The 26,733-nt window shown below is 53.5% G+C and overlaps 6 protein-coding genes across 6 annotated transcripts; 1 reads left to right on the top strand and 5 right to left on the bottom strand.

Moving 5' to 3' along the window:
- Positions 1-76: 76 nt before the first annotated feature.
- J4E86_003372 (uncharacterized protein) lies at positions 77-4,647 on the bottom strand (the record flags this gene model as incomplete). The annotated part of the gene is made up of 4 exons (XM_051443927.1): positions 77-1,217; positions 1,272-4,129; positions 4,182-4,285; positions 4,338-4,647. The coding sequence occupies 4 exons, from the start codon at positions 4,645-4,647 to the stop codon at positions 77-79; spliced, it is 4,413 nt and encodes a 1,470-aa protein (XP_051305422.1).
- Positions 4,648-4,887: 240 nt separating this feature from the next.
- Positions 4,888-5,527, top strand: J4E86_003371 (uncharacterized protein; the record flags this gene model as incomplete). The annotated part of the gene is made up of 2 exons (XM_051443926.1): positions 4,888-4,932; positions 4,979-5,527. 2 exons carry the CDS (start codon positions 4,888-4,890, stop codon positions 5,525-5,527), a joined length of 594 nt encoding a protein of 197 aa, XP_051305421.1.
- Positions 5,528-5,849: 322 nt separating this feature from the next.
- J4E86_003370 (uncharacterized protein) lies at positions 5,850-6,869 on the bottom strand (the record flags this gene model as incomplete). Its single annotated transcript, XM_051443925.1, has 2 exons — positions 5,850-6,302; positions 6,360-6,869. 2 exons carry the CDS (start codon positions 6,867-6,869, stop codon positions 5,850-5,852), a joined length of 963 nt encoding a protein of 320 aa, XP_051305420.1.
- A 410-nt stretch (positions 6,870-7,279) lies between these two features.
- On the bottom strand, positions 7,280-9,585 carry J4E86_003369 (uncharacterized protein; the record flags this gene model as incomplete). Its single annotated transcript, XM_051443924.1, has 2 exons — positions 7,280-8,926; positions 8,977-9,585. The coding sequence occupies 2 exons, from the start codon at positions 9,583-9,585 to the stop codon at positions 7,280-7,282; spliced, it is 2,256 nt and encodes a 751-aa protein (XP_051305419.1).
- Positions 9,586-13,272: 3,687 nt separating this feature from the next.
- Positions 13,273-13,928, bottom strand: J4E86_003368 (uncharacterized protein; the record flags this gene model as incomplete). Its single annotated transcript, XM_051443923.1, has 2 exons — positions 13,273-13,667; positions 13,895-13,928. 2 exons carry the CDS (start codon positions 13,926-13,928, stop codon positions 13,273-13,275), a joined length of 429 nt encoding a protein of 142 aa, XP_051305418.1.
- A 9,992-nt stretch (positions 13,929-23,920) lies between these two features.
- DBP2 (ATP-dependent RNA helicase dbp2) lies at positions 23,921-26,536 on the bottom strand (the record flags this gene model as incomplete). The annotated part of the gene is made up of 7 exons (XM_051443922.1): positions 23,921-23,967; positions 24,020-24,181; positions 24,233-24,361; positions 24,811-24,918; positions 24,968-25,936; positions 25,987-26,156; positions 26,451-26,536. 7 exons carry the CDS (start codon positions 26,534-26,536, stop codon positions 23,921-23,923), a joined length of 1,671 nt encoding a protein of 556 aa, XP_051305417.1.
- Between the last annotated feature and the right edge of the window lie 197 nt (positions 26,537-26,733).

Raw genomic sequence — 26,733 nt, 5'->3', positions numbered from 1 at the left:
CATAACCGGATGAACCCCACGGCGCGCCCGGACGAGTATGTATCGCCTATGCTGCGCCTTTGTGAAACCAAACCACCTATGCCTTGAGCGCAAAAGAAAACAGGCTATCCATCTGCACCCACTGCCTTCCATTCCTCTCCAACCACCGCTCTACCACACCTTTCAGCGTGCCAAATCTCTCTCTGTTAACTTCCGCCAGCACCTTGATCTTTTCCTTCCTCTCCATGTCTTCCGCCTTGACGCCACCGTCCATCTTACTGACACGATCGACATCGAACAAAGATTGGTAGTATAACAGCTGGTTCCAGACGTCGCGCTCCTTGATCTCGTAGGTCATCTTGCCCAAGCAATCTCGAGCGAGTCCCTTTGGACCAAGACACCGGTGACCGTAGACGGATATACTACGCGTCCGGTTTGAGCATTGGGGATCGTCGCATACAACGTGGCCTGCGTAGTATGAAGCGAGAATTTGGCGGATGGAGGCTTCGAGCTGAGCCACTACACTGATGTTCTGTAGTATTTTGCCACAGCCTTCACCAGGACATTGTATACCACTGTGCGAGATGGTCTGCAACGATGCCGATGTTGGTGATGTCGAAGAGAGACCTTGGAATGGGAATACTGTCGTACATCCTCGGCAGCGCAGCCAAAGCGGCGAACACGATTGAAAGCGCACAGAGTCTGGGATCTGCGACTCCAGAGGATGGATTTCCGTGTCTTGTTGCGCGCCTCCTGAAACGGTACTCACACGGTATTTGGTGGTGTCAAGGCCAAGACACGCTGCGAGGAGAGTGATGTTTGTTCCGCTGATGGGCGCGCAGAGACGCTCCACTGGTGGCAAAATTTGCTTGTGGAGGTAGTAGTCAATGTCGGGCTTCAGCTCACTGTCGGCTTTCAAAACTTCGTCAACGGGATAGGCGTTCTTTGCTGCGTTCTCGGCCGAGCCAGATGATTCACCTGTGATGATGAAGCTCATGACATCTTTGGCCTTGACGTGTTTACCCTTGGCCTGAAGGCGAAGTGCGACCTGGACAGAGGGCATCGAATTACCGTTGGGATATTCCTTGGGGTTCTTTCCGAGCTGTGTATAGATGGTGTACTTGCGAGCTGGAACGGCGTACTCGCGCATCTGTTTGCTCAGCTCGCGAAGGTGGTTGTGGATCTTCTCAACGACTACTTCAGGATCTTCACCACTAAGTAGGAAGTTGAGCAATTCCCTAAAGCATTGTTAGTACACCGTTATATCTACCTCCGTAGGCTGGAGAACTCACGTTGATGTCTCCTTGGACAGAGCACAGTACTCCCTGCGCCTCATGTCGAGACCTTTGACTTCGAGTTTCTCGATGTACTTGCCATCGACAGGGACCATGTTAATGGCAGCATACTTCTTCTTGGCATGCAGTAGGATACGGCGGAAGACGTTGTCGATGTCGATCTCCAAAAGCTTGTAGCTGTCGTTGACCTCTTTCTTGAACTCGTTACCCAACTTCAGCGCATCCTGAATGTTATCGACGTTTGTGTTGATCATGACGGAATCAGTGTCACCATAGATGACGCGCAATGCCTTCTCCTCGGCCATGTCCTTGGTTTTGCGGAGAATCTCACGACCCTTGTATGTCGTAAGCATAGCGAGTGGTCGAGCGTAGAATCGAGACTTAGTGTATCCCAAACATCCGTACATAGAGTTGGCAGTGAGCTTCAGAGCCATTTGCTTGATGTCCCAAGTTGCCAACTCATCCGGAGTGGCCTCCTTGGCCTTCATGAGCTTCTTCACCTCGCGACGTCGTGAGACGAGTGTAGCAATAAGGCGCGGTAGGATACCTTGGTCTTGGTTTGTGGGGACTTCGGGCACCTTGTCGTCATCTTCCGAGAGATCGGATCGCTCGACGGTGGTGAAGCAAATGTTGAACTCCTGGATGATACTGGGGTAAAGGGAGTTGAAGTCCATGACCAGAATAAACTTGTCGTAGAGACCCTTCTCGGGCTCGAAGACGAGACCACCTTTGAACTTGTCCTTCTTTTTGGCATCCGCACCTTCTTCGCCCTCGGCTGCTTCTTCCTCGGCCTTTACTTTGCTCTTGCCCCACTGTTTATCCGGGCAAATGTACTTGTTCTTGTGGAACTCGTGGAGCAAAATGTACTCGTTACGTTCGGCACGAGTTCCACTCAGTGTTCGGGCCCAGGAGTTACCCGCCAAGTTGGTGAGAACCTTGGTGAGCGGAAGCATTTGCACCTTTATCGAGATCGCAGCGATGAAGTAGGCGTCGGCTTGGCAGTGCTTGATGTAGTTGAGGAGACCCTCCTTCGTCGTCGCCCAAGTCTTGAGCGCGGCCTCGTTGTCGAGCTCTTCACGTCGCTTGTTGAGCCCAAGCTGGACCATCTCCTCAAGACTCCACGATTGACACTTGGGCATCAGAGACTTTCCGAGATCATTAGCCAGGTCACACAGCAAGCGGCCAGAAGCTAGCTGCTTCTCAGCGAAGAAACTTCCGCCACCCTTGCCCATGCTCTTGGGCCAGTCGCTTCTCTTGAGTCGCCCAATGCGGTGCCATCCCGGTGTCTTCTTTTCACGCAGACGGCTTAGCAAAACGCTGTAGTCCACGTCGTCCAAGCGATGTCCGACGAGGACGTCCGGGTCGTGCCGCTGGAACATCGCCATCAGCAGGCTCAGAAGTTCCTGCTCAGTCTTCTTCATGTACATGTTGCCTTTGACCTTCTCCACTTCTTTGTCGAAGCCTACTGGGAAAGCTGCGCCGTTCGGCCGCATAATAGTGAAGCTCTTGCACTGCATCTGGTCCACGGGTGTCGTGTCGGTCAAGGAGAAGTTGTCGTAGATCATAGCACTGGCGACCAAGATCTCCTGCTTGTTGTCCTTCGCGTTAAAAGTAGTCCGTAGGGAGAGACTCATGAGTGTCATTGGGGGTGCGTCAAGGTTGTCCGACGCACTGACGACTGTTATGTTGTTGGGCTTGCTGACTGCAACTTCAAGCTTACACCAAGAAGCGTTTGCAACAGAACCAAAGTCGGGAGCATCAATCTTGAGCCAGCATGGTCCCATGACGTTCTTCCAGAGCACGAACTGCTCGAAAAGCGATGTGTTGGTTCCGAAGACGTGAGAAAACGTTTCACCCTTCAAGTCAGAGGATAGTGGCATTTTGTCGTATCCATAAAGGAGCTTGAGGTAGTCGGCTTCCTTGGGTATGTCGGCCAGCTCGAAGGCGTACTTCCTTGTACACGGCTTAATCTTGTGTAGATTTACGCGGTGCTTGCTCATAATAGAGTCAACCTCGTCTGATACATCGCTCAGGCCAACCTCTTCGTCGGTGGTTACCCCTCTGATGTGACGGTATTCACGGGGTAGGAAATATAGCTTTCGGAGGATGTTGTCGACCTTCACAAAGCAACTGACGTAGTTGCCCGACTTCTTGTCCTTGACCTTGCCGAATAGACACAAGCTGCCGTTGATTTCGGTGTAGTCAATCCAGAACATGCGTAAGCTACCATCCTCTCCCACCGCGTCCTGTGGTTGTATCTTGCCCATGCCAGTGGTTGCTGGAGCGGGGCTGCTCATAACGTTGAGCTTGCTTGTGACGTCGTTCCAAGAAGAAGCATCGACAGGTGCTGTAGAAGGTGCAACGGGCGAGGAGCTGGCGGGCGTGGGATAGTCTTCTTTCTTGAGCTTTGCTATCGGTCGCCTACCTGCCATGTTGACACTGGTGATTGGCACACCATGATGTGTCGTGGGTTGAGCAACCTCCATGAGGTCATCTTCGTCTTCTTCTTGTTTGATCGCAGGCTGTGCTCTTCGTTCTACGGCTTTGGCGACAGGTGACGATTGTAGTGGAAGGTCGCTCATAGGCTGATCGTCGTCGAGTACGGGGAGGTCGTCATCGTCGACGTATGCATTCGTTGCCGGTGGTGTATCTGGCATGTGTGCGTCTGAATCATTGCTTCGCCTTGTAGTCGGAGCCGGTCGGTTCTCCGAGATAGGAGGTGAAAGTACGCGTGTCTTCCGGCGTGCCTCTGTCTTGACGGGTCGCATTCGGTTCGTGGACAAGCGGACGGGGTTTGTGTTCATCTCGCCTAACAGGTCCTCCATGAAGTCCTTGTCGGCGGCGGTGGCAACAGGCTGGGTGCATTAGCATTAATATTGGGTGGGGTGATGTATTCCAGTAGTATACCTTTACTTTAGGTGCCTTTGCAGCGTTCTTCGCACTGAAGTACTTGCTGATGCCATTGTCGATCTTTTTTCGCTTCTCCTCATCTTCTTCGCGTTTCCGCTTGGCTATCACGCGTTAGCTGTAAGTCGTGCGTACGCTTGATGATTGGCGTCATACCAGCCTTTCCCTTGGCGGGTCGCTCGTCGTCTTCTTCGCTATCCGTGGCAGCATAGTGGTATTGACCCTGTCCGTCATCCCACTCTTCTCTGCCGTCATCGACGTATCCCTCGCCCTCGTCGCCGACGACGAAGTCATCTTTGTCCAGTCTTCCCCGCACAATTTTCTTGTACCCCTCTTCATCGACCTCATCGTACAATTGCTCCTCTTCGGCGACTTCGTATGTGGACAAACGCGTCTTGCCCGCCGCGCGGTTCGCTCGCAATTCGGCTAGTAGGGCAGCGCCAGTCTTCTTCCCTACACGCGACATGATGAATTATAACGTATAAGGTATGCGAGCAAAAAGCGAAGTGAAGAAGTTGGGGTATCGGATGCTCTCGTGGGCGTGTTTGGAGGGCTGGCGGGACGACAGGTTAAAGTGCAGGAGTGACGCGCTAGCACCGTGCACGCGACGCGACGGGCAGTCAATTAAGCGCGCCAAGCCACTACCCGAATTCGTACAATCTATTACTTGCCCGCTACAATACCCCTTCAACACCCCACCATCATCATGGCAACAGTCTCTAAAGCCCCTCTGGTCTGGATAGACTGTGAGGTAGGCTTGATCGAGATTTGTTGCAGTATTTCGTTGACCCTGTTAGATGACCGGCCTAAACACTGACAATGACACCATCATGTCTCTCGCCGCATTCGTCACTGATGCAGACCTCAACATCCTCGACGAGACTGGCTATGAGGCCATAATACACCACGAAAAAGAGCAGCTTGATCTTATGGGCGAATGGTGTACTAGCCATCATGGTCAGTCGGGTCTGACCCAAGCCTGCATCGATTCCACCACCACCGCCGAAGAAGCAGCAGAAGGGCTACTTGCCTACATCAAGAAATTCGTACCTGAACGCCGCACTGCTTTGCTTTCTGGGAGCTCTGTACACGCCGACAAGACTTTCCTCGTTAAGCAGCCCTACAAGGTTGTCACCGACTACCTTCATTACCGAATCATGGACGTCAGCAGCATCAAGGAGGCTGCTCGTAGATGGGCGCCCAAAGCTACTTTGAAGAAGATACCACGAAAGAAGATGTTGCATGAAGCACGTGCAGACATTCTGGAGAGCATTGAAGAAGCGAGGTACTATCGTGAAGCGTTCTTTTTGCGACCAGTGAGCGCAATAGAGTCGCCACAAGAATGAAAGTAGTTCTAGCAATAGCTTCATAAGACATATTATCAGAACGCTTTGTCGTAAGAAACACTCCGTCATGGATTTGAACGGCTCGTGACTGTAGACCTTTGGTTTCATTACTGCACATCACCTTGAGAACGTTGAGTTGATGTACCCGTCTTCTCGCTTCAGCCAAGACAGTTTTACTTCCGTAGTCATGGATCAGATGTAAAGTTCGCGATTTCTCATCGCAGGGTATCATATATTTATTGTTGCTCTATCGGCACACCCTCAGTGCCATCATGTGCCTGCCAAAAGCACCCTGGATGTCTGCCTCTCCACGATGATCAGCTCACTTCTTCCCAATGCTGAACCCCCTTGTCATATAATCCGCACTATTTCCTGCCGACGCTTTATGCTCCGTCTTGTTGAACAAACTGTTCACATTGTCATTCTGTGCCATCTTCCTCCTCTTGTTGCGCTCTTCTTGTTCCTCAAGGACTTTTCGCGTCAATGAGGCTGTGGCAGAGTTCTTGATGCCGTCATTCGCCGTTGTTGTAGATTTTGCTGCAGCCTCCTTCTTTGCCTTTTTGTCTTCGTCTGATAATGACGTTTTCCCAGTGCCGTTCTCGGCGGCGGATGCATCGCCGTGTTTCCGCTTCTTCTTGCTGCCGGGTGCTTTCTTGAGCGCATGTGTCAGGCTTTTTTCCTTCAAGGTCTTCATACGCAGGTTCAATCGTGCGATATCGGTCGCCGCGGTAGGTAGGATAGGTATGATGTCGTTCTCTGCGTACGGTTCGTTGCACTGGAAGTGTGTCAGTCATCGCGCCTCAAGTCCAAAAGTCCAGTTGTTGGTACGTACTGTCAAACACGCCCTCTCAGCAACTTCCTTGACGACACTTCCCGCAAACGCATGTCCGCAAGGAACAACATAGACGGCTTTGCTCCCCGGTCCTAGCCTCTCGCCTGTGATCGGGCACCTCCACTTTTCTCCCAAAGTCTTCTGCACCTCACCACCATCTTTCTCCTCGATTTCGAACTTCACCTCCACGACATCTTTCAGCCCCTTGACTCTGTCCCCGAACGTGCCCAGTTCTGAATCTTTCACACCCCCAACCTTCTTCATCTCCGTCTTCTCTACATCCTCGTCGTCCTTCAGAAGAAACTCAATAATCGAGTCCTTGTTGTACAAAACGCCAGCTGCATCTGAAACTACAGGACGAGCGAGAGGTTTGCGCGTAAGAGGATCGGTGGACCAGGCGTATTCTTGTTGTTCGGTTTGCGCCTCCTTGATTTGAGCGGTTGTGAGCGCTTTGGCGGCTTCTTTAACGAGTTCGCTGCGTTTGGGAATCGAGCCACCGTCGTTACCCATTTTGTAGGGCTTGGCTTCAAAAGTAGGTGATCGGGTGTGTGAGCGATGGTGATGAGAAGCCGAGGGCGTGCGGCGAAGCGCGGAGGTTCGAGTAGTTTTGGGACGTGCACGTGCCAGCTCGACCATACCTAGCCCTGGATGTAATGTACCTATGTAGGAGAGACCGAGACGAATTGGAGTAACTGCACATGTTTTGAAGCTTGTATCACTTCCAAAAGAATCCATTTCACGAGAAGAGAGACCGAGATCTTGAAGGAAATGATTGTCTAATGCAAGATGGTTGCGCTGTAGTGGTTAAGAAGCAGCATCGTCTTAAAAGCTATGTGTTTCGACTAGAGGATACAATGGTACTATACAAGAAAACTGTAGAATGCTCTTGCTAAGAGGAAACACCTCATTACTGTCGGAGCCTAGAGATTGCGTAGCTCTCCCGTTTCATCAACCTTGAATGACCGGGGTCTCCTCTTTCGCTCGAATGGCTTTGCTGGCCTGGTTGGCCGCGAAGGTCTCTCTAGTGGCCTTGTCCATTCCTTCTTCCACGACGGCCGTTCATCGCCTTGCTCGCTTTGCCCGTCTTCTTTTTGCAGATATCCGTGTGGATCGGCCTCTTCAGGTGGCTCTCCACGCACTGCATTGGCCTGCCCACCCTTGAACATTACCCTCTGGATGAACGCGGAGAGCCTGGCTCTCTCTTTCTCAAACGGACTCTTCGACTTCTCGGCGATAAGTTTCGAAAACAGCAGCTTATCGTATACGCCCTGTATTTTCTTCAGCGCATCAATGGCGTCTTGTCTCGCTTCGCCCTTCAAGTATTGCGGGCCGCGACGCCCATAGTTCGTCTGTCCAGCACCGATGGTCAGTTGAAGACGGATGTTCTTCACGAGGGGGTCAAGTAGAGTGAGTGCATCGATAAAATCCGCGCCTGTAGCCAATGGAAACGAGACTGCAAGTCCAGCATACATGGTGACGGTCTTGGGATCCGCGTCTTCCAGGATCTTGGACATCATTTGCAAGATCTGACCTCCATTTTTGAGCGAGTTGTGGTTGTTCTTGTCGCGGACGCATGTACTCATTGCGATTCTGAATGTACCAGGCGGGGGCGTGATACCCTTGTCCATCATGTCTTGTTGCAAGAGCTGCACTGCCGCACTAGAGGCACGATTCTGACGGAGATTGCGCAGACGCATGTTGAGGTTGTTCACATCAGCAGTGATCTTGTACGTTGTTGGATCAGTCAAGAGGTCCCAGTATTCCTGCGCGGCCTTGTTCGCCACAATCTTTTGGCATGCTTCTTGAACTAAGGAAAGCGTGTTGTTGCCCGGTCGAACGTAGATGAGAGGATTCGATACTGCACTACCGACGCCTTGAGGCGTCAGAGCAAGGAACTCGTCACCACGCGTTGGGGCGTTATCTGGAGAGAGATGGTCGTCATCGATACGGTATTGTTTCGGTACGTTTGGTGCTCGCACGCGTGGAAGGCCAGCAGTTTGTCGCTCGACTGAGCCTAATCGAGGAACAAGTCGAGGGATATCCATTGTCTGCTCCACTAAGGAGAGCACGTCGTCCCAGTCTCGCGGTCGACTGCCGATCAATAGCAATCTTCCCATCGCACAGACGAGCTCTTCATCAATAGCCAGATCTGCACGTCGCCATCTCCCAACAATATCTTCCCACATGCGCCGCCCCTCCATAATGCCGCGCTCTTTCCTTGCCGCCGTCTCCTCCTCGCTCTCTCCTTTGGGCGCATCTATCAGCAGATTTTGCCGTATAGCGTTGAGTATGGTGATGTATGTGATGGCATTGGCTGCTGCTGGCCCGTTCTCTGGTATCTTCCCAGCCACACCCCACAAGGCATCCATATCTCCTGCTCTTGCACACACTCTCAGCGCAGCATTCGTGTGCATGATCGATGGCTCGACTCGGGAATTTGGTGCGGAGAGCGAGTGGTAGATGGAGAGGGCTTTGCTAAGAACGCCGGACGTATGCGCATTCCACGAGAGGCCTCTGAGAAGAATTGTGTACGTGTAGGAGTCTGGGAATTGCGCGCGCTTCTTCATCTGTGACAAGTCAGCATTACCCCTCATGTCTTCGCGCAGGCTATGCGTACATCGTTGTAGACCTTGATCGCATCATTGACCCTCTCTTTGGCCAAGTAGTGGTCAATGATGTGGTTCCAGCTGACGATGCACTGCATGGAGTGGCTCGCCATGCGCACCAACTGCAGCATCTCTTCCGCTCTGTCTTTCTTCAATTCGTTCCTCACAAACGTCGCCAGCTCCAGCGGATCCTGCAAGTGACGCAGCTCTCTCTTCCTCCTGTTCCAGTCGCTATCAGACATGGACGGGTCTCGCCGGCCGAGCCTCGCTAGATTGGGTGTCTCGTCGTCTGGCTGGCGTGCAGACGACTGTCGCAGCGCTGTAGTTTCCCTCCTCTTCCGGTTCGCCGCGAAGGCCGACTTCTTGAAGTGGTCCTCTCCATCCCGGTTGAATCCTCCTGTTTCGCGCGAAACTGTGAACCCCTCACTCTCCGCGTTGGTGGCACTGTGGGAGGATAGCAGCCGTTGCTGGTTCGGGTAGAGGAGTAAATTTCCGCTACGACGGAGGCGGTGCGCATTGGTGGCCGGGACATCGAGCGCCTGTATGCATCGCCAGAGACAGGCACGGCAGTTCAGCATCAGGTCGAGAGAGCGGTTCGTTATGGACAAATGGTGTGGCATGTTCTAGTCTGGAAAAGTTGCCCACTCGGTAGCGCACCATCTCCGGGCCGAACACGCCAGCACGTGATGACCCGAGACCGGATCGGCCGAACCGAAGAGGAGCCTCATCTGTGTACTTGCGTGCTACTCAAGACGGCGTTAGCACATTAGCAGGTCTGGTATGCCGCTATGAACCGCGCCGCCTCCAGCACGTCCACTCCGCACGCGAAGAAGCAACCCAGCCTAGGTCAGACTTCCCGCGCCCCTCTAGCAGCAAACCATGCCTACCGCCAACAAGGCTGAACTTACACTACGCGCCTCCGAGCCTCTGGAGCCGAATCAACGCTATATCGCGGGAGCCAGCGCCAGCCAGGCGCACCACCATCATAGGGCTTACTTTGATCCTTCCCTTCTAACCCCAGCGACCTAGCAAGCAAGCAAACTAACACTGTCGCATGATGTCTGGCGTACGGCAGGGTCTGGTGCTAGCGCGATACCGGCCATTGAGTACACATGCGTCTCGGCCGATGTTTTTCGCTTTGTTTACTAACACTCTTGAAATTTGGCAACATCAGACGCTCTTCGATATTATACACAAGTAATGCTCGTCCATCATCATCATCGGTGAGATGAACATGCACACCGAGCACCAGAGAATTTGCCCTTTCACAACAGAGCCCGACGTGGCGGGATCAGGGTTCAAAAGGGCCATCATGTAGGTAAGCCTGGTAGTCGGCTGTTTAGGTGCTACAGGACCCGTACGTCTGGCATCTGTTGCAGGGAGGATTGCGTGATTAGTTTCGTGTGAGGCGACGCTGGCATTGTATGGACGGGAATTTGCGCCGCTGTTGCTTGTGTCCTGTACGAGGCGAGACTGCTGTGCCTGTGCTGCGTGTGAGGTGGTTGCTGTTGTTGTGGGTGCTTGGAAGCGGTGCACAAGACAGATCCGTCTGCGGCCACCGTTTATGACCTGAACGGTCTGTCGTGTGCATCTGCAACCTCACGATTGGTAGACGGGCATGCTCGTTTGCCTTGTCGCGTTGTCTTACGAACAAAGATCCAACGGTGGCACAGCGCCAGTAGATGCACGCCCACATCCAGGACCCTCGTCCCCTCGTGGCATCGGGACCGAATCCTTCAGCCCCAGGCTACTGCTGTGTAACATGTGCTACCCAGCCCTTGACACGTCCATGCCTTAATCAGCGATAGTAGCACAGCGAGCGCATGCACACCATCCTGCTAGTTTCCGCCGTCAGTCATGGACTGGCGGCGCCGTTTATGTCTGCCACGCCAGCCAGCGCCTGCCACTCCCCTGGCTAGCTTGCAAGCCTGCTACCCCAGTGCCCTTTGCAACGGCGCGCCCAGAAAACAACCCAAGGGCCAGCGCTCGGAGCATCAGCGTAGTTTGATCGGACAACGGTCTGATGTGCCACTAGACGGCGATCGTGCAGATGCGCCTTTGCAAGATGCTAGCGTGTCGATGGTAATTCCTAGTCGGCTTCGCCTTGAATGTACGCATCTCGATGTGCATCGTGTGTGGAAGTCGATGCGATAATCATCGACGTCGCCTATGCCCAGCTTCTTTGTTGAGTTGCTCATCCTGGCAATTTGCTGCAGAATTTTCTTTCCTTTGGCGCGGCGGTTTGCCGGTGAGGGACCCAGAAAGAGGCGTCATCACTCATGCGCATTCGGATGACATTGCCCAACACGATCACCATCGGAATCTTTGACCCAGCGTGCCGCGGCAGGAAACAGTCCATGCGCCACCGTTCTCCAAGATAGAGCTTGCTTTTTGTGAGTGGAGAAGAGTGTGTGGGAACTTTCGCCAGCCATTCATCGAATGCATCTCTCCTGCCCCCAGCGGACCGTTCGTCAGGGCGCGAACGCTCGCATGACCAAGCAAAAGTGATCTGAGGATTGCTTCGTGCAATCGTAATCGATGACACGGAGTAACAGGCCATACGCCCCTCCCCTCTTATTCTCGGTAATATTGAACAGCGAATATGCACTCTCGCCGTCCTATCAGCGCTCACGGCGGCTGTCTCTCGTTACACAAAATCACCCACAGGCACACTTACTGCAGGCGAGACGACCACACGCATACACTTCCCATCGACACACCGAGCTTGCGCTTGTGTCGCTATCCTCGCATGCAAAAGTCGAGTGCCATATCGGTATGCAATTAATATATTTTGACTATACAACTATCATGCAGCCATAATTCCTTGTGCCATTCCCACCCACATTCCGCTCCTTCCCTATTCGATACGAAGAGTGTGCCTCAGAACTCAGTCGAACCCGGACGGTACTTTCCATTGACCCTGAATACGAGCCTGCCCTCCTCATTGTGGTATGTGTGCTATGCGTCATCACCGGCGTAATACAACCTGCCTCCAACTATGTTGCGACATGGCCATGTGCAATCGATTGGCTGCTCGCGTTCAGATTATTCTACATGACACCCCTGCCCCGGGCGAATTAGCACGCAGGTCGGAGCCAGCAGAATAAGTCGTGTACTCGAGTGAGGTGACACTTGAGAAATTCGCGGTCAGTTTTTGAGCATTTGTGGTCTGATGCCTCGATGCAATCTGAATCCGAGACGGGGGGATGCTCGGGCAGTTCAGTGGTCTTGCAGTGTGTGTGCGTACGTGGCGGCAGGCATGCGAGTGATAGAGTGAGGAGCTGATCACCGCTGCGAGGGCATGGACATGCATGTGGTGCTAGAGCCTTGGAGTGTAGAGAAGCGAGGCACGTCCTGTAAGTCCCAGCTATCTATGCTGAGCCTTGAAACACGCACAGACGCTGAGATGTCTTGAATACGTCCAAAACAATCTGGTCTGGCCATGGAGCGCCTTCGCATCAATCATGAACTGAACGAGACATACACACAGTCGGGCAAGTACGGCGACAGTGCAGTACAAGGCACGACGTGATATAGACGTACACGGCAATGTCTTGGTTGGGGAACGGTACGCTTCAGTCACAGCGTCATCTTACCGCACCCTTTGATTAGCATGGGTAGTATCATGGTGACCCAGAGTCAACTTCACATTGGTTTGTTCCACGTTGCCTGTGCGAGGACACAAAAGCAGAAACAAAGGCTCCAATGATGCCCAGCGATTTTCCCAAGGAGATCACACGATAAGCGAAACATGAGAGCAAATGAGTGATCAGATGAAGAGTAATAGGTAGATTGTTTCTTGTCTCAAACGCCTTTTTGCATGCAATCGTTCTAGCCCCCAATGTGAACAGGTCTGTCTTCGGGATTTTGGAATGCCTCTTGAAGTGATGAAAGATGAGAGGAAAACCGATGACGCAACCTGCATAACGTATGTTCGAACAGCTATCCTCACCCTCACTTTCGTGGTATCTCTTGAGACATTGTAGCAACTCCCGACATCGACCGTTAGACAATTCTCAGACCAAGTATCGGTGCTGAAGTAACCTCCGTTGTGAACACAACCAATTAGAAACATACAGCCGCCACCAAATGGAAATGCAAGCACCGCCCCATAGGAAAGATGCTGAAACTGTTGCATAGGCTCGCAACATATAGGCAAAGAACCACCGTAAGGAGAGTCGTCAAGGCTCGCTTGCTCTATGCGATGGAACAAGCGAGTGCGCTTTTGGTATACCTGAATCTTGACCATCTTAATCGTCTTCAAACAGGTCATCGAAGGGGTCGGCTTCTGGACTGGCAGGACGTTCCTAGTGGTTCTGCTGGTACATTTGCGGGTTTTGTCCGTAGGGCGACTGGGGGTAACTGCTGTTGTTACTATTTGGACTGTTGTACGCATTGCTGTTGGGGGTGGCATACTGAGCCATGCCCTCGGGGAGACCTGGACTCTGCGTGCCGTACTGAGGAGCAGTGCTGTTGCCAGAGGCTGCAGGTTGGTACCCGATGGGAGGAAGTTGGGGATGTTGAGGAGGTTGGCCAGGGACGCCGACCGCCTGTCGCATCTGTCCATAGACAGGCGCTTCAGGAGCGCCTCCTTCGTGAGCGCGCTGTTGCACGTCGGCGCGGTGTCGCTCTTCGTCGGCTTTGCGTGCAGCCTCTTCCTCCTTCTTCTTTGCTTTCCATTCCTTTCGGATTTCCTTGAACTCTGTAAGGTGAAGTTAGCATCGTATATTAGGAGTGTTAAGACGCCAAGAGAATTAGGCATGGGTCGACAGCTATTAGCTTCCATCATGAGAAGCTACCCAGTGCAGCGGGGACACGACCATTATGGCGCTGCGCCAGCACGATCCCAAGGGCCAACCTAGCGCACTAGTTTTGCAAGGGCCACAACTACACCAGCAATTGATGTCCCATGAAATGGAAAGAACATACCTTCAGGAGTGCGCTTTGCGCCGTGCGATTGCATTGTGACGTGCGCATTCAAATGGTTCAAAGTACCGTATGCTTTCTCGCAGCCATTCCATCCGCATTTGTACATGCGTTCAATTTCTTCATAGCGCCGACGTGGTCGCTTATGTTGTTGTGCGCCAGGAATGGGTACAAATGAGTATACTGTGGATAGCGGATGTCCGCCCTAGTTGTGATTGTCAGTTTAAGGGTTCGACCACGTTGTGACAAACGAGTAGCGCGACAACAAGCGCATGCGACGCGTGCCGGCTAGCTGGTTGAAATGCGAAGCTAGATTTACTTACAGTGGGTGGTCGCTGAACTGGAGAGACCATTGCAGGCGCAGGTGGCCCTGAAGTCGCAGGATGCCCGTAGTGCATACCTGGCTGAGGGTAGTGGCCTGCCCATTCAGGTCGCGAAGGGTACCCCATGGGAGTTTGGGGCTGCCCTGGGTAATGCTGCATGTCGTGGTGAGGTGTGTAAGGCGAGTACTGCTGCTGGTGGCTTGCATATGTTGGGCTCGTCTGCGCGGCGATTGATGGATCTATAGGAACATCCGAGTCAGACTTGAGTTGTTGTGGTGATTGATGGCCATTTGCTTGACCATCTGGGAGAGGCATTGACGGACTCTGTTGTTGCGCCATACCACCGGGTGCTTGCCCTTGAGCGCCGGGTTGATACGAACGTTGAATGTAATCCGGAAACGACCCTGATCGAGCCGACGAAGGATTCAGACTGTAGTCTGAATTGGGGGTGAGGTTGGAGGAGCGAGGATCTGGTCCCGGGGGAGGGTATTGCGCAGCAGATGCTTGATCTGCAGAGGTTCCCTCAGAAGCTGATTCAGGAAAGGTTGGGTAGGGCGAGCTCAAACCTGACTGCGGGTAGTCTGCTTGCCGTGCGTCCATAGACTGTGTAGATTGGCGAGGTGTCGAGGGTAGCTAGGCTCTAAGCTGAGGTTGGATGGTTGGATGCGTGCGCCCACGAGGAGGGATGGCTGCAGAGATATGTCCGTCGCAAACCGTCTTCGGATGATTTGCCGCGGTCTGTGGAAGACAGGCAGCTAGGGCGTATAAAGACGTAGCCTCAGTCGAGCCAAGAGAAGCACAGCCAGGAAACCGGAGAAGCAATGTGGTCAGGCCGTGGGTAGCGTGGAAGTTAAACGCGGATGATTTGCAGACGGTGTGGTTTCCACGACGCCCAGATGGAGGACAAGCAGTTCGGCAAATATGCACCGTCGAAAAGATAACGCACGGAAGGCGCAAGCTCGAGGACACCGGGGCAGGGGAGCAGGTTAGCGGGCAGAGATCTCTCGAATCGCGGAGCAGTTGGCGCGGTGCAGAGTGAAGTGCAACGCAAAGGTTACACAATCGGTGCTAGTGGTTGACGAGCTTGCGCTGCGGGTCTGCTGGGGCGAGAGTGAATTTGGAACACAGCTAGTGACAGCGCGACCTAAAGGCCTTTTAGACTGGGTGGCGCGCGACGTGGATTGGCCACCAATGGATCGGCCTGGAGGGACTGACGGCTTACCCAGCAGGCCTTAGCACACCAGATGAGGTAACGGACGGCCGTAGCGGCGAATACAGGGGGCCCGGTCTAGTCGGTAAAGCCGAGCCGTGACAATGGGAATGGTTACTGTTCTGGGTTGAGTGGCTAGGACAAGGTTGGGATGGCGCTCGCAGCAGAGTGTGGGACGCTGGGCGCTCGAGGGTGGGCAGGAGGGGCGTGCGGGTCCGTGTAGAAGTGGCGCTAGTGACGAAGAAACCGGGTTGGGGTGAGCTTGTTCGCCGAGGGTGAAAGGGTGCGTAGGCGGCCACAGAAAGGGCTGCGGTGGATGCGCGTCGCTGACTGGCTCCGCAGCCACTGATGGGGCAAGAAACACAGTCGGCCCGTTGGGAAATCGATGACTGAAGGTTTCGCTCAGACTCTGGTTCTCGCAGCACTCTCGATTCCCAGAAAGCTCAACTAGGCCGAGCGAGCCGAGCGATCACCTCCTGGCCGGACAGCGGGCTTCCGTGCAAGTCTACAGTCGCGAGGCAGCGCAGTCCCGGCACGAGAGCAGAGGTTGCTGTCGGAAGCGCGCGCACCTGCTCCAGGGAAGTGGACCGTCAAGGGTGGGCGATCTGGTGCCGTCTCTTACGGGCCCAAGTGACTCGCGGCGTGGCAGGACAGGCAGGACAGCTGGTGCGTATGGGCAGCGCTGTGGGGTGCCTTAGTGACGAACGCGCCGGGAGAGCGGCGATCGTCTTGCTGGTGGCAGTTGCACGTGTAGCAGCGCTGAGGCGTGCGACTTGGTGTGCCTGGGGTCGCGAGCTATCGCCGGTGACGGCAGCGTTAGAGCCAGGTACCGGTCGCGCTGGTGATGATGGATGAGCTGGGTGAGATTCGCGATGTAGGCTAGAGTGAGGGCTAACGCAGAAGCTGGTTAGACACCAGAGTGGCAGCCACTAGTGAGAAAAATAGTCCGACAGACGGGCACGGGCCCTTTCGCGCTGACTAACCTGACGTACTGACCGCCCTTTGCACCCGTTTGCACGCTGCAGGCCTCAGCAGCCCCGGCAGGCAGCCTCGGCTTCTGCCCATGTCGTCGCCGCCGCGCGCGTCCTCGTGGTGCTGTCGCGAGACGTGCAAAGAAGAGGCGGCCATGTCTTGAGGCTGAAAGCTAGCTCGCCGCGCTAATGGCGGCATGGTACAGTCGCGCAAGGCCTAGTACCCAAACCACGTTAGGGGAGCCTCGAGCTATACACGACACTTCACATAACACCTGCGCAGCTGCTCACTCCAGCATCGCCGCCGCCGCCCAAAAGTTCTGCCCACGACACCCTCACCACACGGCCGGGCAATTGCGGGCCTCGGCAAGAGCGGCCTGCAAAACGTCTGTCTGCATGCGAATATTGGACACGGCACAGACCTCGAGGAGCGGCAATAATGCCCAATGCGTCAACGAGAGCGAACCCCCAACCGACGTCTCCAGTGCGGTGTGTGAGGGTGAAAAGCAACTTGCCACGATTACCCGCCGCCGACTCTTCGGTCCGTGGCCGTCATCGCCGTCGCTCGTATGGCCTGCTGCGAAAATGAGAGCTCTGCCATGCCTCTCGCAATCTTGACGAGCATCGCATCGCGGGTCCAGCAATACACGCAGCCAATCCCTGACTTCCGTCCATCCCGCCTTTTCGCTGACGGCGAGCTGACTTGTCCGTCACGGATAGTCGTCATCAACTGACACGATTGCCCACACCAGCGGTATCAGCCCGAGAGTTTATCCTCGCGCCGCGGCTGCCATGATAGGCACGACGCTGCAGCTGTTTGAAATGCCCCCCCTCTGCTCTCGCTCTTATTTCCGCTTTCGCAGCATCAAATCTCAGCACATCAGTGCATCTGAGAGCGTGACTTTTTCCATGATGATGTTTGACCCTTGCACGTCCGTCAGCAGACCCAAGATTGCTGCGTCTACCCACGTTATCGGGCGTATATTCCGACCTTATTATTTTCTTGCGTCTGCTTGGCCTCGAGCGCACGAAAACGTCGGCTAGCACTGTATCTCGCTGCTGTCAGCTTGCGAAAAGTGGGCCCTGGCTCTTCGTGTATCTTTGCTTCTGCACGCTGCAGTGTGCGAGTCTCGGCAGCCGTGCAGCACTGTCGACTGCCGCCGTCCTCGTCATGTCCATCACATCGCATTGCATCAGCGACGTGGCCGACCGCATCTCCACTACTCATCAAAAACAGTCGTGCGCCCTGTGAACAACAATGAACATCTCCAAGACATGTCCTATTCAATCTTGAACGGTGTATGCCTGATCCGGTTGTCCGCATCCGATGAGCCCTGGCCCCAGCCACTTCTCGCATGCCCAAGGCCCTCCTGCAATCGCCCGCTCCGTGTGCTCGTCATCGATGTTTTCAACATGATAGTTGTGGAAATGGCGGTTACAATGCGAATTGTTTCGTGCCCCCAATAGGATATGAGCTTCTCGTCCACATTTGACGTGATTGGACATGCACAACCAAGAGTGATCGGACCCAGGATCATACGAGCAGAAGCCGCTAACTATCGCACACACGCCGTCGAACGGGAGCGGGAGGTAATCTCGATCACAGCGCGAACACCACGCCGCGAGTAGACTATGTCAACTTCAGACTCTTGGTGCTTCTACCTCCTTACACAATGTTCTAGCGTGATAACTGCAGCATTAAGGCGTTTCCCAAGTCCATCCCAGCACAACCGTCGATGTGCACCAGCCGATGCCCTTGAAACAGAACCAGGATTCGCTGTGTCAAAAGATGACGGTGAGGACACTACATGCCGCGCAGTACTCAGCCACTTGCAAGTGTGATAGAGGACGTATTCTTAGCGACGGCTAATGTCTGGCACTCCTCGTATCCAGGAACGCTCTCATCTGCTGGTGGAAGTTGGGCGAGCGGGTGACACTACAAGGGCGCCCCTGCCCACAACACGAAGTGGGTCTGTGGCTGTTCCACGTCTTCGGTTGAATAGATCCGCCGCACTGCTCTCACGTGGCTGGAACAGTACGGAGATGTTCAAGCCAGGTGAGCGATATTTTTTCAGTCATGGCGGAGGAGGTTGGCGAAAGCACGGAGTCCACCCAAACCACAGGTCACAGTATGCGGGTACCATACCGGCCGACTTCAAGGTCGGCCAGGAATCTTGGTAACTGTCAAACCAATGTCACTGCTGCATCTTGATGCACACACATACACACACACACACGCATCAGCTGCCCGTGTCCGAAAATCTTCGCATCTCTCGTTAACTGACACGCGGCATTGCGCGCAGCCCAGCGGGATACCTTCCGTCCATAAATTGAGGTAGCGGAGGCGACTTCCACATGCCACCTGCAGCGCTGTAGTCATGGGCCTGGATGCATGATACCCTTGTTACAGAAACCTTGGACCTCTGCAATTCTGCACAGTCTCTCCCCACTGCAACCCACCAGCAGTCTAGGGGTCGGCTTCCATGAGCTTGCACTAGCCTGATCATCAGGTGATTCTCAGTCTCGCCAGGTGCTAAGGTACTATGGCGAAGTAGACGTGCGTGGCCATGGTGGTGGTGAAATGCACACATGCACGTCAATAGCTAGGCGTGTGTATGATGCTGTGTGCGACGTCGGTGCGAACTCCGGATCACGCTGCTCCCGGGGTCGCACAACGCCCTATAGCGCCTTCCTTCTTCAGTAACCCGCGCTTTTGCAACTTCCTCTCATCACAACTGTAAACATGTCCCCTAATCTCCCCGATTCGCCTTGGCCTGCTCTGGACCACGTCCACTGTACTTCGCGATGCTCCCTCGTCTGCAACATCGAAACCTTGGTCATGACATAGTTCTGCATTTCCCAACCCACTTTTGTTTGGAAGGCCCATACTAAACCATTGGCCGTATTACCCGACACACCATCTACGGCATTGACAACGGCCATGCGCATGCCAGCACTCCGGTTTCTGCGGAATCATGGCCCACCCCGTTTGGTAATGTAGCTGCACCCGAATCACGATCTTCCTTGACAAATAATGCTTCTTCAACAACCCTACTTAGGTGCCCGCGGGAGCTGCGCCCAGAGCCACCGAAGAATGGCCGACGTTGGAGCCCGCAGATCGTCTCTGCCTCCTTGTCTCGATGCGACATGGCGTGAGCTTGGCCTGCACGCTCTGCCTCATCCCAGTCGTCACCTGCATTTGCTCCAGGTCTCTCTTGCTCGTCTGTTCTTTCCCTACCTCCTCCGCCCATGACTACGATGCGTTAGCGGATCTGAGCGCTGCTTCGAACGGACATCTTCACTGCTCGACTGTTCCGACTTTCTCCACATTCCGCTCTCTGCAAATCTTCCCGACCTCGAGTCAAGAAAGGCATCCGACACACTTTGTGGGAGCACTGTATCCGATGGCCAGGCCACAGGGTCGGTCCTTTCCAACCCATGAAAACGCAGTCATGAGATGCATGTCTGTCGGCATATACCCGCTACAAGTTGGCGCGAAGGTTTCTGACGACTGTCCCCAGCCCCCCGTACTTGGAACACGTCGAGTCCCCGTCGAAAATCGATAAAGCTTGTTGTGTGTTAGTTTACAAATGTGCACGATGAAACGGAGTCTAAAGCTGGGCCGCCAATTCGCCGGGCAATAGCGCGATCTAGTTCCAAGATGCGATTTTCTGGTTCAGCACAAGGCTCATGCGTTCCAGTACGTAGCTAGTGGCCGGCGACCTGTCACCCACTGCCCGAACTACAGTTCGTGCAAATGCCTCTTGCATGAAAGAACACGAAAGCGAGCTGCGTCATGGGGCTTTGGCTTTGTTGAGCCACATCTTCCCTGCTGTTGGTGTTGCCATCGTAGCAGCAACCGTCTCTTGCGGCGCTTGAGTCTTGGTCTCGGTGGCAGGGATGCCCAACCTTTACTCTCTATGGCCTTGCTGATCTTCATGGGCCTCGATTGTGCGGAGTTCAAACGAAAAGATCAGCCATAAGACACATTCCAGATCTAGTGAACCTCGGGACAGTCCTACCTTGCGGTAATTATTGCAGGGCACATCCACAGCAATCTCGAACAATCCAACGAAACCCTCAATGGACATCGCCGTGCTCGCCTCGGGACGGTCATCTGCAGTCGGGCTACCTTCCGTGGGTAGCTGTTTCCGCGGAAAACCTGGAAGTCTTGTCACCAATACGACGATGATGATGATGTCCATACCCGGCTGCACCGGGAGACACCTGCTGGGCGAAGGCGTGTTAGTCAGATTGCTTTCTTGGCGTTGTAACATCTGGTGCGTGACGCCCCAGTGTCAGACAGCGAGTAATTTACTGCGCTCTGACGTTGCAATCGATCCCGCTACTGCACGACACCGAACTTAGACCGCGACTCACAGTCAGATGTGGGGTATGGGCAACCGCTTCTCAAGATTTGCTTTCGCTTCCATGGATCATATCGATCACCTAGAAAGACGTCTACACTTGTAGTCCGTCCGTCGCGTTCCTCCCGCATGAGCGGATCATCCGCTCCTTGAAAATGATCGCGTCTTGCGCCATCGCAGCGATCACTGTCCGGTCAGCGGCTGCTCCCTGCCATCATCTTCATGCGCAATCTGCCTCGCCGCGATCTTGGCTTTTACTCTGTCTTGGCTCTATTCTTTACAACGTCTATCACTAGGGGCATCATAAGGTAAGGTGCTATAGACCAGTTCATACACGCGCTTTACATAGCGAGGTCGAAACCACACAAAAGTCCTGATTATTCTTTCCTCTCTTAGCCCAAGGTACAACTTTGAATAGATGTATCGTCATATCATGTATCGACACGGTTGCCTAGATAGTGCGGATCCAGTCTTTAGGTGGTCGTCATTCGGGACGCCCGGGAAGGCGTCTATCCTACAGCGAGGAAGCACCGAGCGTTCCATCTTCCTTTCATCCACCTCAGCGTTTCCATATTAGCTCTATATTATCTCTCGATAGTACTACCGTGGTCTCTCTTACCGAGCGACTAGTTCGGTCGATATGATTGTTGGGCAGCTCGAACCGACAGTTATGATCATGTACGTACACGCGTACTCATCATTATTTGTCCCACCGTGTTCACTCTTCCCAGAAACTTTCGTCATGTATACGTTTCAATATCTCACAACTATACTTACTGTACGATCGATTGTTTTTACTGGATAGTGCGTGCGGCTCGGATCAAAGATCGCATGCGTCGCTTGAAGACCCAGGAATTTCCATCATCAACGCCTTCCTACGGGCATTTCAAGGGTTTAAGTCTGCCCACGGGTATCCAAAATCTTGTACTTCCAGAAATTTGGTATAATCGTCAGCGTGATTGAGTGAGCGGTTCTGCCTTAGACCCTGCATACATATGAGTTTATGATGCAGACAGTGGCACCTCCCAGCCTCCTCAAGCTTCATGGTCTGTCGAGGCTATCTTTCCCATTCGCAATATTCATCCCGGTCTTCAGGAGCGCTCAAGTAAGAGATTTTGTTCTAGCCTCCACTCTCTGACCACAAGGTAGTGTGTTGGGTGAGGATGTTCTGGTACGTCAGTCATGTTTTCTCGCTACCACTTTATTGTGTCTTGCTCATCAAACGACCAGAAGTCCTTACTTCTACATCCTGAAGCGCGACACATGAGTCCAGAAACTTCTTTGTAGCTCCACAATAAAGTGATACGTACCAGACACCGACAAATAATCAGTAGAGGTATCAGGCAGTCGCAGTGGGGCTAGGGCCACGTTGAGGCTGTGCATCGCTGTTCACGACCCCGTATCCGAAGGTAACCCCGAGCCGAAGATAATAACCTGTGTCCCAGGGGAATAGTGAGGAGTGCGCATGGATTTCACCATGAACCTCATTCCCGCAGCAACTGCCGCGTAATGAACCGTGGACGCAATTCCAAATCTTTTCGAGCGCAGTCGAAGGGTTCACGGTGATGGCTTAAAGAGGGCAACGGGTCTGCTCACATTTCGGATAGACACTGCTCATCGGCATGAAGAGCCGGTGAGAATGCAGTACCCAGGCGAAAGATCGCACCGTGGAAAAGGACATATATAACATGATTAACGCCTTAAGAATACTGCGAGCAAACATTATTTTGATAGAACCTGAAGTAGTTGACGATGCGAATATTTGATTTCATACCGTATATACAATCAAGCCTCTATATAATGTCAAAGTGACAGACATATATCGCCTCTCTAGATGAAGAATTCATGTTCTTTCTTCGTGAAGGATGATGCAGACTCAGATGCGGCTGCATACATACCCATGTTCTTGATTGCTCTCAAGCATATGTATGCCTTTAAGGCACAAGCTTCTGTGTATCAGCACAAGAGCAACATCTATAAGCTCTTGTTTACAATGACAGATGACGATGTCTCCAGTATATATCTGATCTACTGCACTACTTTAGTCTGCATCAGACCACACGACAAAGTCTTACAAACAAACATGACCGTATGCTCCACTGTCTTGATGTAACAGCTACTTGAATCCATGTACTTTAATAGCACTACATTGACATAGTCCCCTCCAACACCAGCCTGCAATGAGCTTGGATGACAAAGACGAACGCATAGAATGGCGCGAAGGCAGACAGCCCCGAGTTGCGCTATTCACCCGTCTGTGTAGCTAACATATCTAGTCGGAATACATAGTCGTTCTCTATGTGCATGTTGCGATCTTAACAATCGTGCACTATCTATTTCCCTTTCTTCTGATAACATGTAGTCCTTGTCTTCCTCTAGAAGAACTTAAATTCGCTGCTGTTATATAATTATACCTTAACTCCTCTCTTACGAGATCGACATGAGACTCCTGATGGATCGGCCTGTACTCACCTCTTCGCAGAGGTTCCACCAGACATTGGATGTGACCGACGGTCCTGCGTCCAGATCACATGTGGCCACTTTGACGAACAGGATGTTGCAGCCACCATCATGCTGATGAAGATAAAGAGCCTCGATTAGGCGGCGGACTTATTCATAGGTTGTTGGTAATGTTGAGCGTTTGCGCGTCGATAGAGAGAGGGCTAAGCGACGTGTCGAGTCGTCTGGCCATAACAGCTCATCAGTCAACTACAGGACTACATTATGGATCCAGCACAAGGCAAGGCAAGACAGTCAGATCAAGCGGATATCATAGTAAGATACGCAGTACGTGTATTCTATATCGCTATTATAGTTACAGAAACTTTTTCTGGACATAAACGCCACCAGCGCCATCATGCAAGGGATTGCTGAATAGGCGCAACCTCGATAGAGGAAAACAAAACAATGCCAGTCTAATGTAGAAGAACCATGCTACCATACTGAAATCGTGTCCATGCATGAAGATCAAAGCTCTGTCCATGGGGTATCAGGGTACGACAGAACCCGAGCAGGTACAGCGGCTTTCCGTCGCACGAGGAAATGGGATGAAAGATGAAGCAAGTCCGAAACGATTGCCTCCAACGCCGAGAGCAGGTTGGAGAAAGGGTGCTCATCGTTCTGACAATGTGAATAAGCAAGTGCGATGGATAAAGTGATCACCAGCGGCTGTTGCGGATGGGATCGCTGTTACCTCCGGTCCAGCCTGAGATGGACGTTAGATCTCGCTCGGTGTCGAAGGGACTTCTACCACCTACCACCACGGCCTCCGCCACGGCCTCCACCACGGCCGCGGCCACCTCCCCAGCGACCACCACCACCACCGCCGCCACCGTAGCGGGCCATCTCGTGCAGACGAGGATCAATCTGCTGCTTGGACTCTGTGAGAATCTGGACGAGATCACGAGCTTGCTTGGAGTCTGATGAAGCTGTTAGTGAATGGTTTGCAGAGTAGGGTCGAAGATACATACTGTCTGTGGTGAAGAGGGTGATGGCAGTACCGTTAGCGCCAGCACGACCAGTACGACCAATACGGTGGACATAGTCCTCCGAGTTGTTCGGGTAGTCATAGTTGAACACGTGAGTAATGTTGCGGACATCTTGAAGAGCAAAGGTTAGTGACTGATGAAAGGAACGAGCAAACGACGATCATGATTGGATCGCGTGAAGCTGCAGTATGTTGCATGCAACCGTCTCTGTGCGCTACAACGAATGTCACGGCATCAAGTCCAGTGGGAAGGCTGTGGATGTCTCCTGGTCCAGAAACCCTTGGAAGAGAGTGCGACTTGTGTAAGTCAGATATCTCAAGCAGCTTGCTTCAGTAGTACCTTGGTAATACCAGAAACAGAAGATAGCGAAGACTGAAAGCTTCGCCAGCGTAACCAAGGATCCCTGGGGATCAGATTCGAGAGAGGCAAGCCCTGGACGATGTCATGGGAGCGAGTGTAACGAGCGCACAAGACGACCTAAGCAGAGCACAATGGCAGTTCACGCATAATAATAGTTGGGGAGGTGAGGAGGGGGGAGTGTTGGGGGTTTGCAATCATACCGATACCACGGGAAGCCACGTCGGTGGCAACCATGATGGGGCTCTTGCCCGTCTTGAATTCGTTCAAGACCCAATCACGCTCGTTCTGCTGCTTGTCGCCGTGAATAGCTGGAGACGAGTTAGCGGTGATCAGTTCATGACATGCGATTTAACTTACAAAGCGCCGGCCAGCCGTCCTGACGAAGGAATCGGGTGATCTCGTCAGCAACGCGCTTGGTACCTGTGAAGATGAGGATCTTGTTGTCCTTATCGCTCATGATGGTCTCGAGGTGCTTGGCCATGCGGTCACGCTTCTCGAACTCTGTGCAGACCTCGACGATCTGTTGAATGCGGTGGTTGGCAGAGAGATCCATGGAACCAATGTTGACCTGGATCCAGTCCTTCTGGTAGTCGGCAGCAAGCTGGCGAACTTCCTTGGGCCATGTAGCGGACCACATGCAGGTTTGACGGTCAGGGCGAATCTGTCCGATGATCTTGCGGATTTGAGGCTCGAAACCCATGTCAAGCATGCGGTCGGCCTCGTCGAGAACCAGGTAGGTAACACGGCGAAGGTTGGTCTTCCCAGCCTCCAACATATCGATGAGACGTCCAGGGGTGGCAATGCACACCTCAACACCGCGCGCAAGGTCACGGATCTGGGGACCCTTTGGAACACCTCCGTAGACGCAGGTGTTTCGGATGCGCGAGGACTTTCCGAACTTGCTGATCTCTTGCTGAATCTGGACAGCAAGCTCACGAGTGGGCGCGAGAATGAGGACGATGGGGCCATCGCCGGGGGCGAGGAGAGGCTGAGCGTTGATGTGAACGATGGCAGGAAGACAGTAGGTCAACGTCTTTCCGGAACCGGTCTCGGCAACACCAACAACGTCGCGACCAGAGAGAGCCATGGGCCAACCCTGAGCCTGGATAGCTGTGGGCTTGGCGAAACCCTGGGCCTTGACCTCGTTCATCACGTATGATGGGAAGCCAGCCTCGTCGAAGGTTGTGACGGGCTTGGGAATGTTCTCGCCCTTGACGGTCATCTGGTGCTCCTTGCGGTATTCGGCAACCTCGGCTGCTGAGCGAGCAGTAACAGCGGGATCCTCCTTGTAGAAGGACTTCTCGAACTTGGGCATCGTGTCGAGATCTGTAAAGTGTTAGTGTTGCGCGGAGCCTATACGAGACAATAGAACATACCCCATGATTGCTGCTTCAGACCCTGGCCGAGCTGCGACATGCGGTCGCCGCCGTCGCGACCACCGCCAAAGCCGCCGCCGCCGCCACCATAACCACCACCTCCTCCACCGTAGCCACCACCACCGCCGCCGGAGTAGCCACCACCACCGCCGCCGTAGCCGCCGCCGCCACTAGATAGATGTTAGCAGATGTCGCTGAGATGAGATGAGTGACAGAAGGGGGCTTCTACGTTGTCGCATCGAGTAAGCGACCGCCCGCTTCGACTGTGAGACAGCCTGACAGGACGATCGAACTCAGACTGCGCGCAGAATGGAAAGAAAGAATGGTAGCAGATGGAGGGCTGTCCAAGAACCACGACTGTGATGCCGTTCCCGTGTGAAGGGGGTGTATCGTCCTACCCGTACGATGCATAATGGCTTGTCGAGTTGTTGTAAGACCCATATCCAGCGTTGCTGTTTTCGTACCCGTTCGAGTAGCCACGGTCACCACCGCGACCGCCGCCGCCGTATCCACCGCCGCCGCCGCCGTAACCGCCTCCGTAGGAAGACATGATGTGAGAGTGTGTTGTAGAGACTGGCGTCAAGGGGGAACCGATCGAGTAAGGGAGCGTGTGTCGAAGTCTGGAGACTACGAGAAGATATTAGTTGCAGTAGAGCGACTGTAAAAGTGTCGCGTGTTGTGCGATAAAAGAAGCACAAATTATAGAGTTGCGAGTTGGGGTGAGAGGAAGGCAGAGGGCAGAGCGCG

This window comes from Alternaria arbusti (assembly GCF_024043155.1).
Source record: "Alternaria arbusti strain BMP 1465 chromosome Unknown scaffold_3, whole genome shotgun sequence".
Taxonomy (NCBI): Eukaryota; Fungi; Ascomycota; class Dothideomycetes; order Pleosporales; family Pleosporaceae; genus Alternaria; species Alternaria arbusti.
This window is presented reverse-complemented; position numbering and strand designations above follow the sequence as displayed.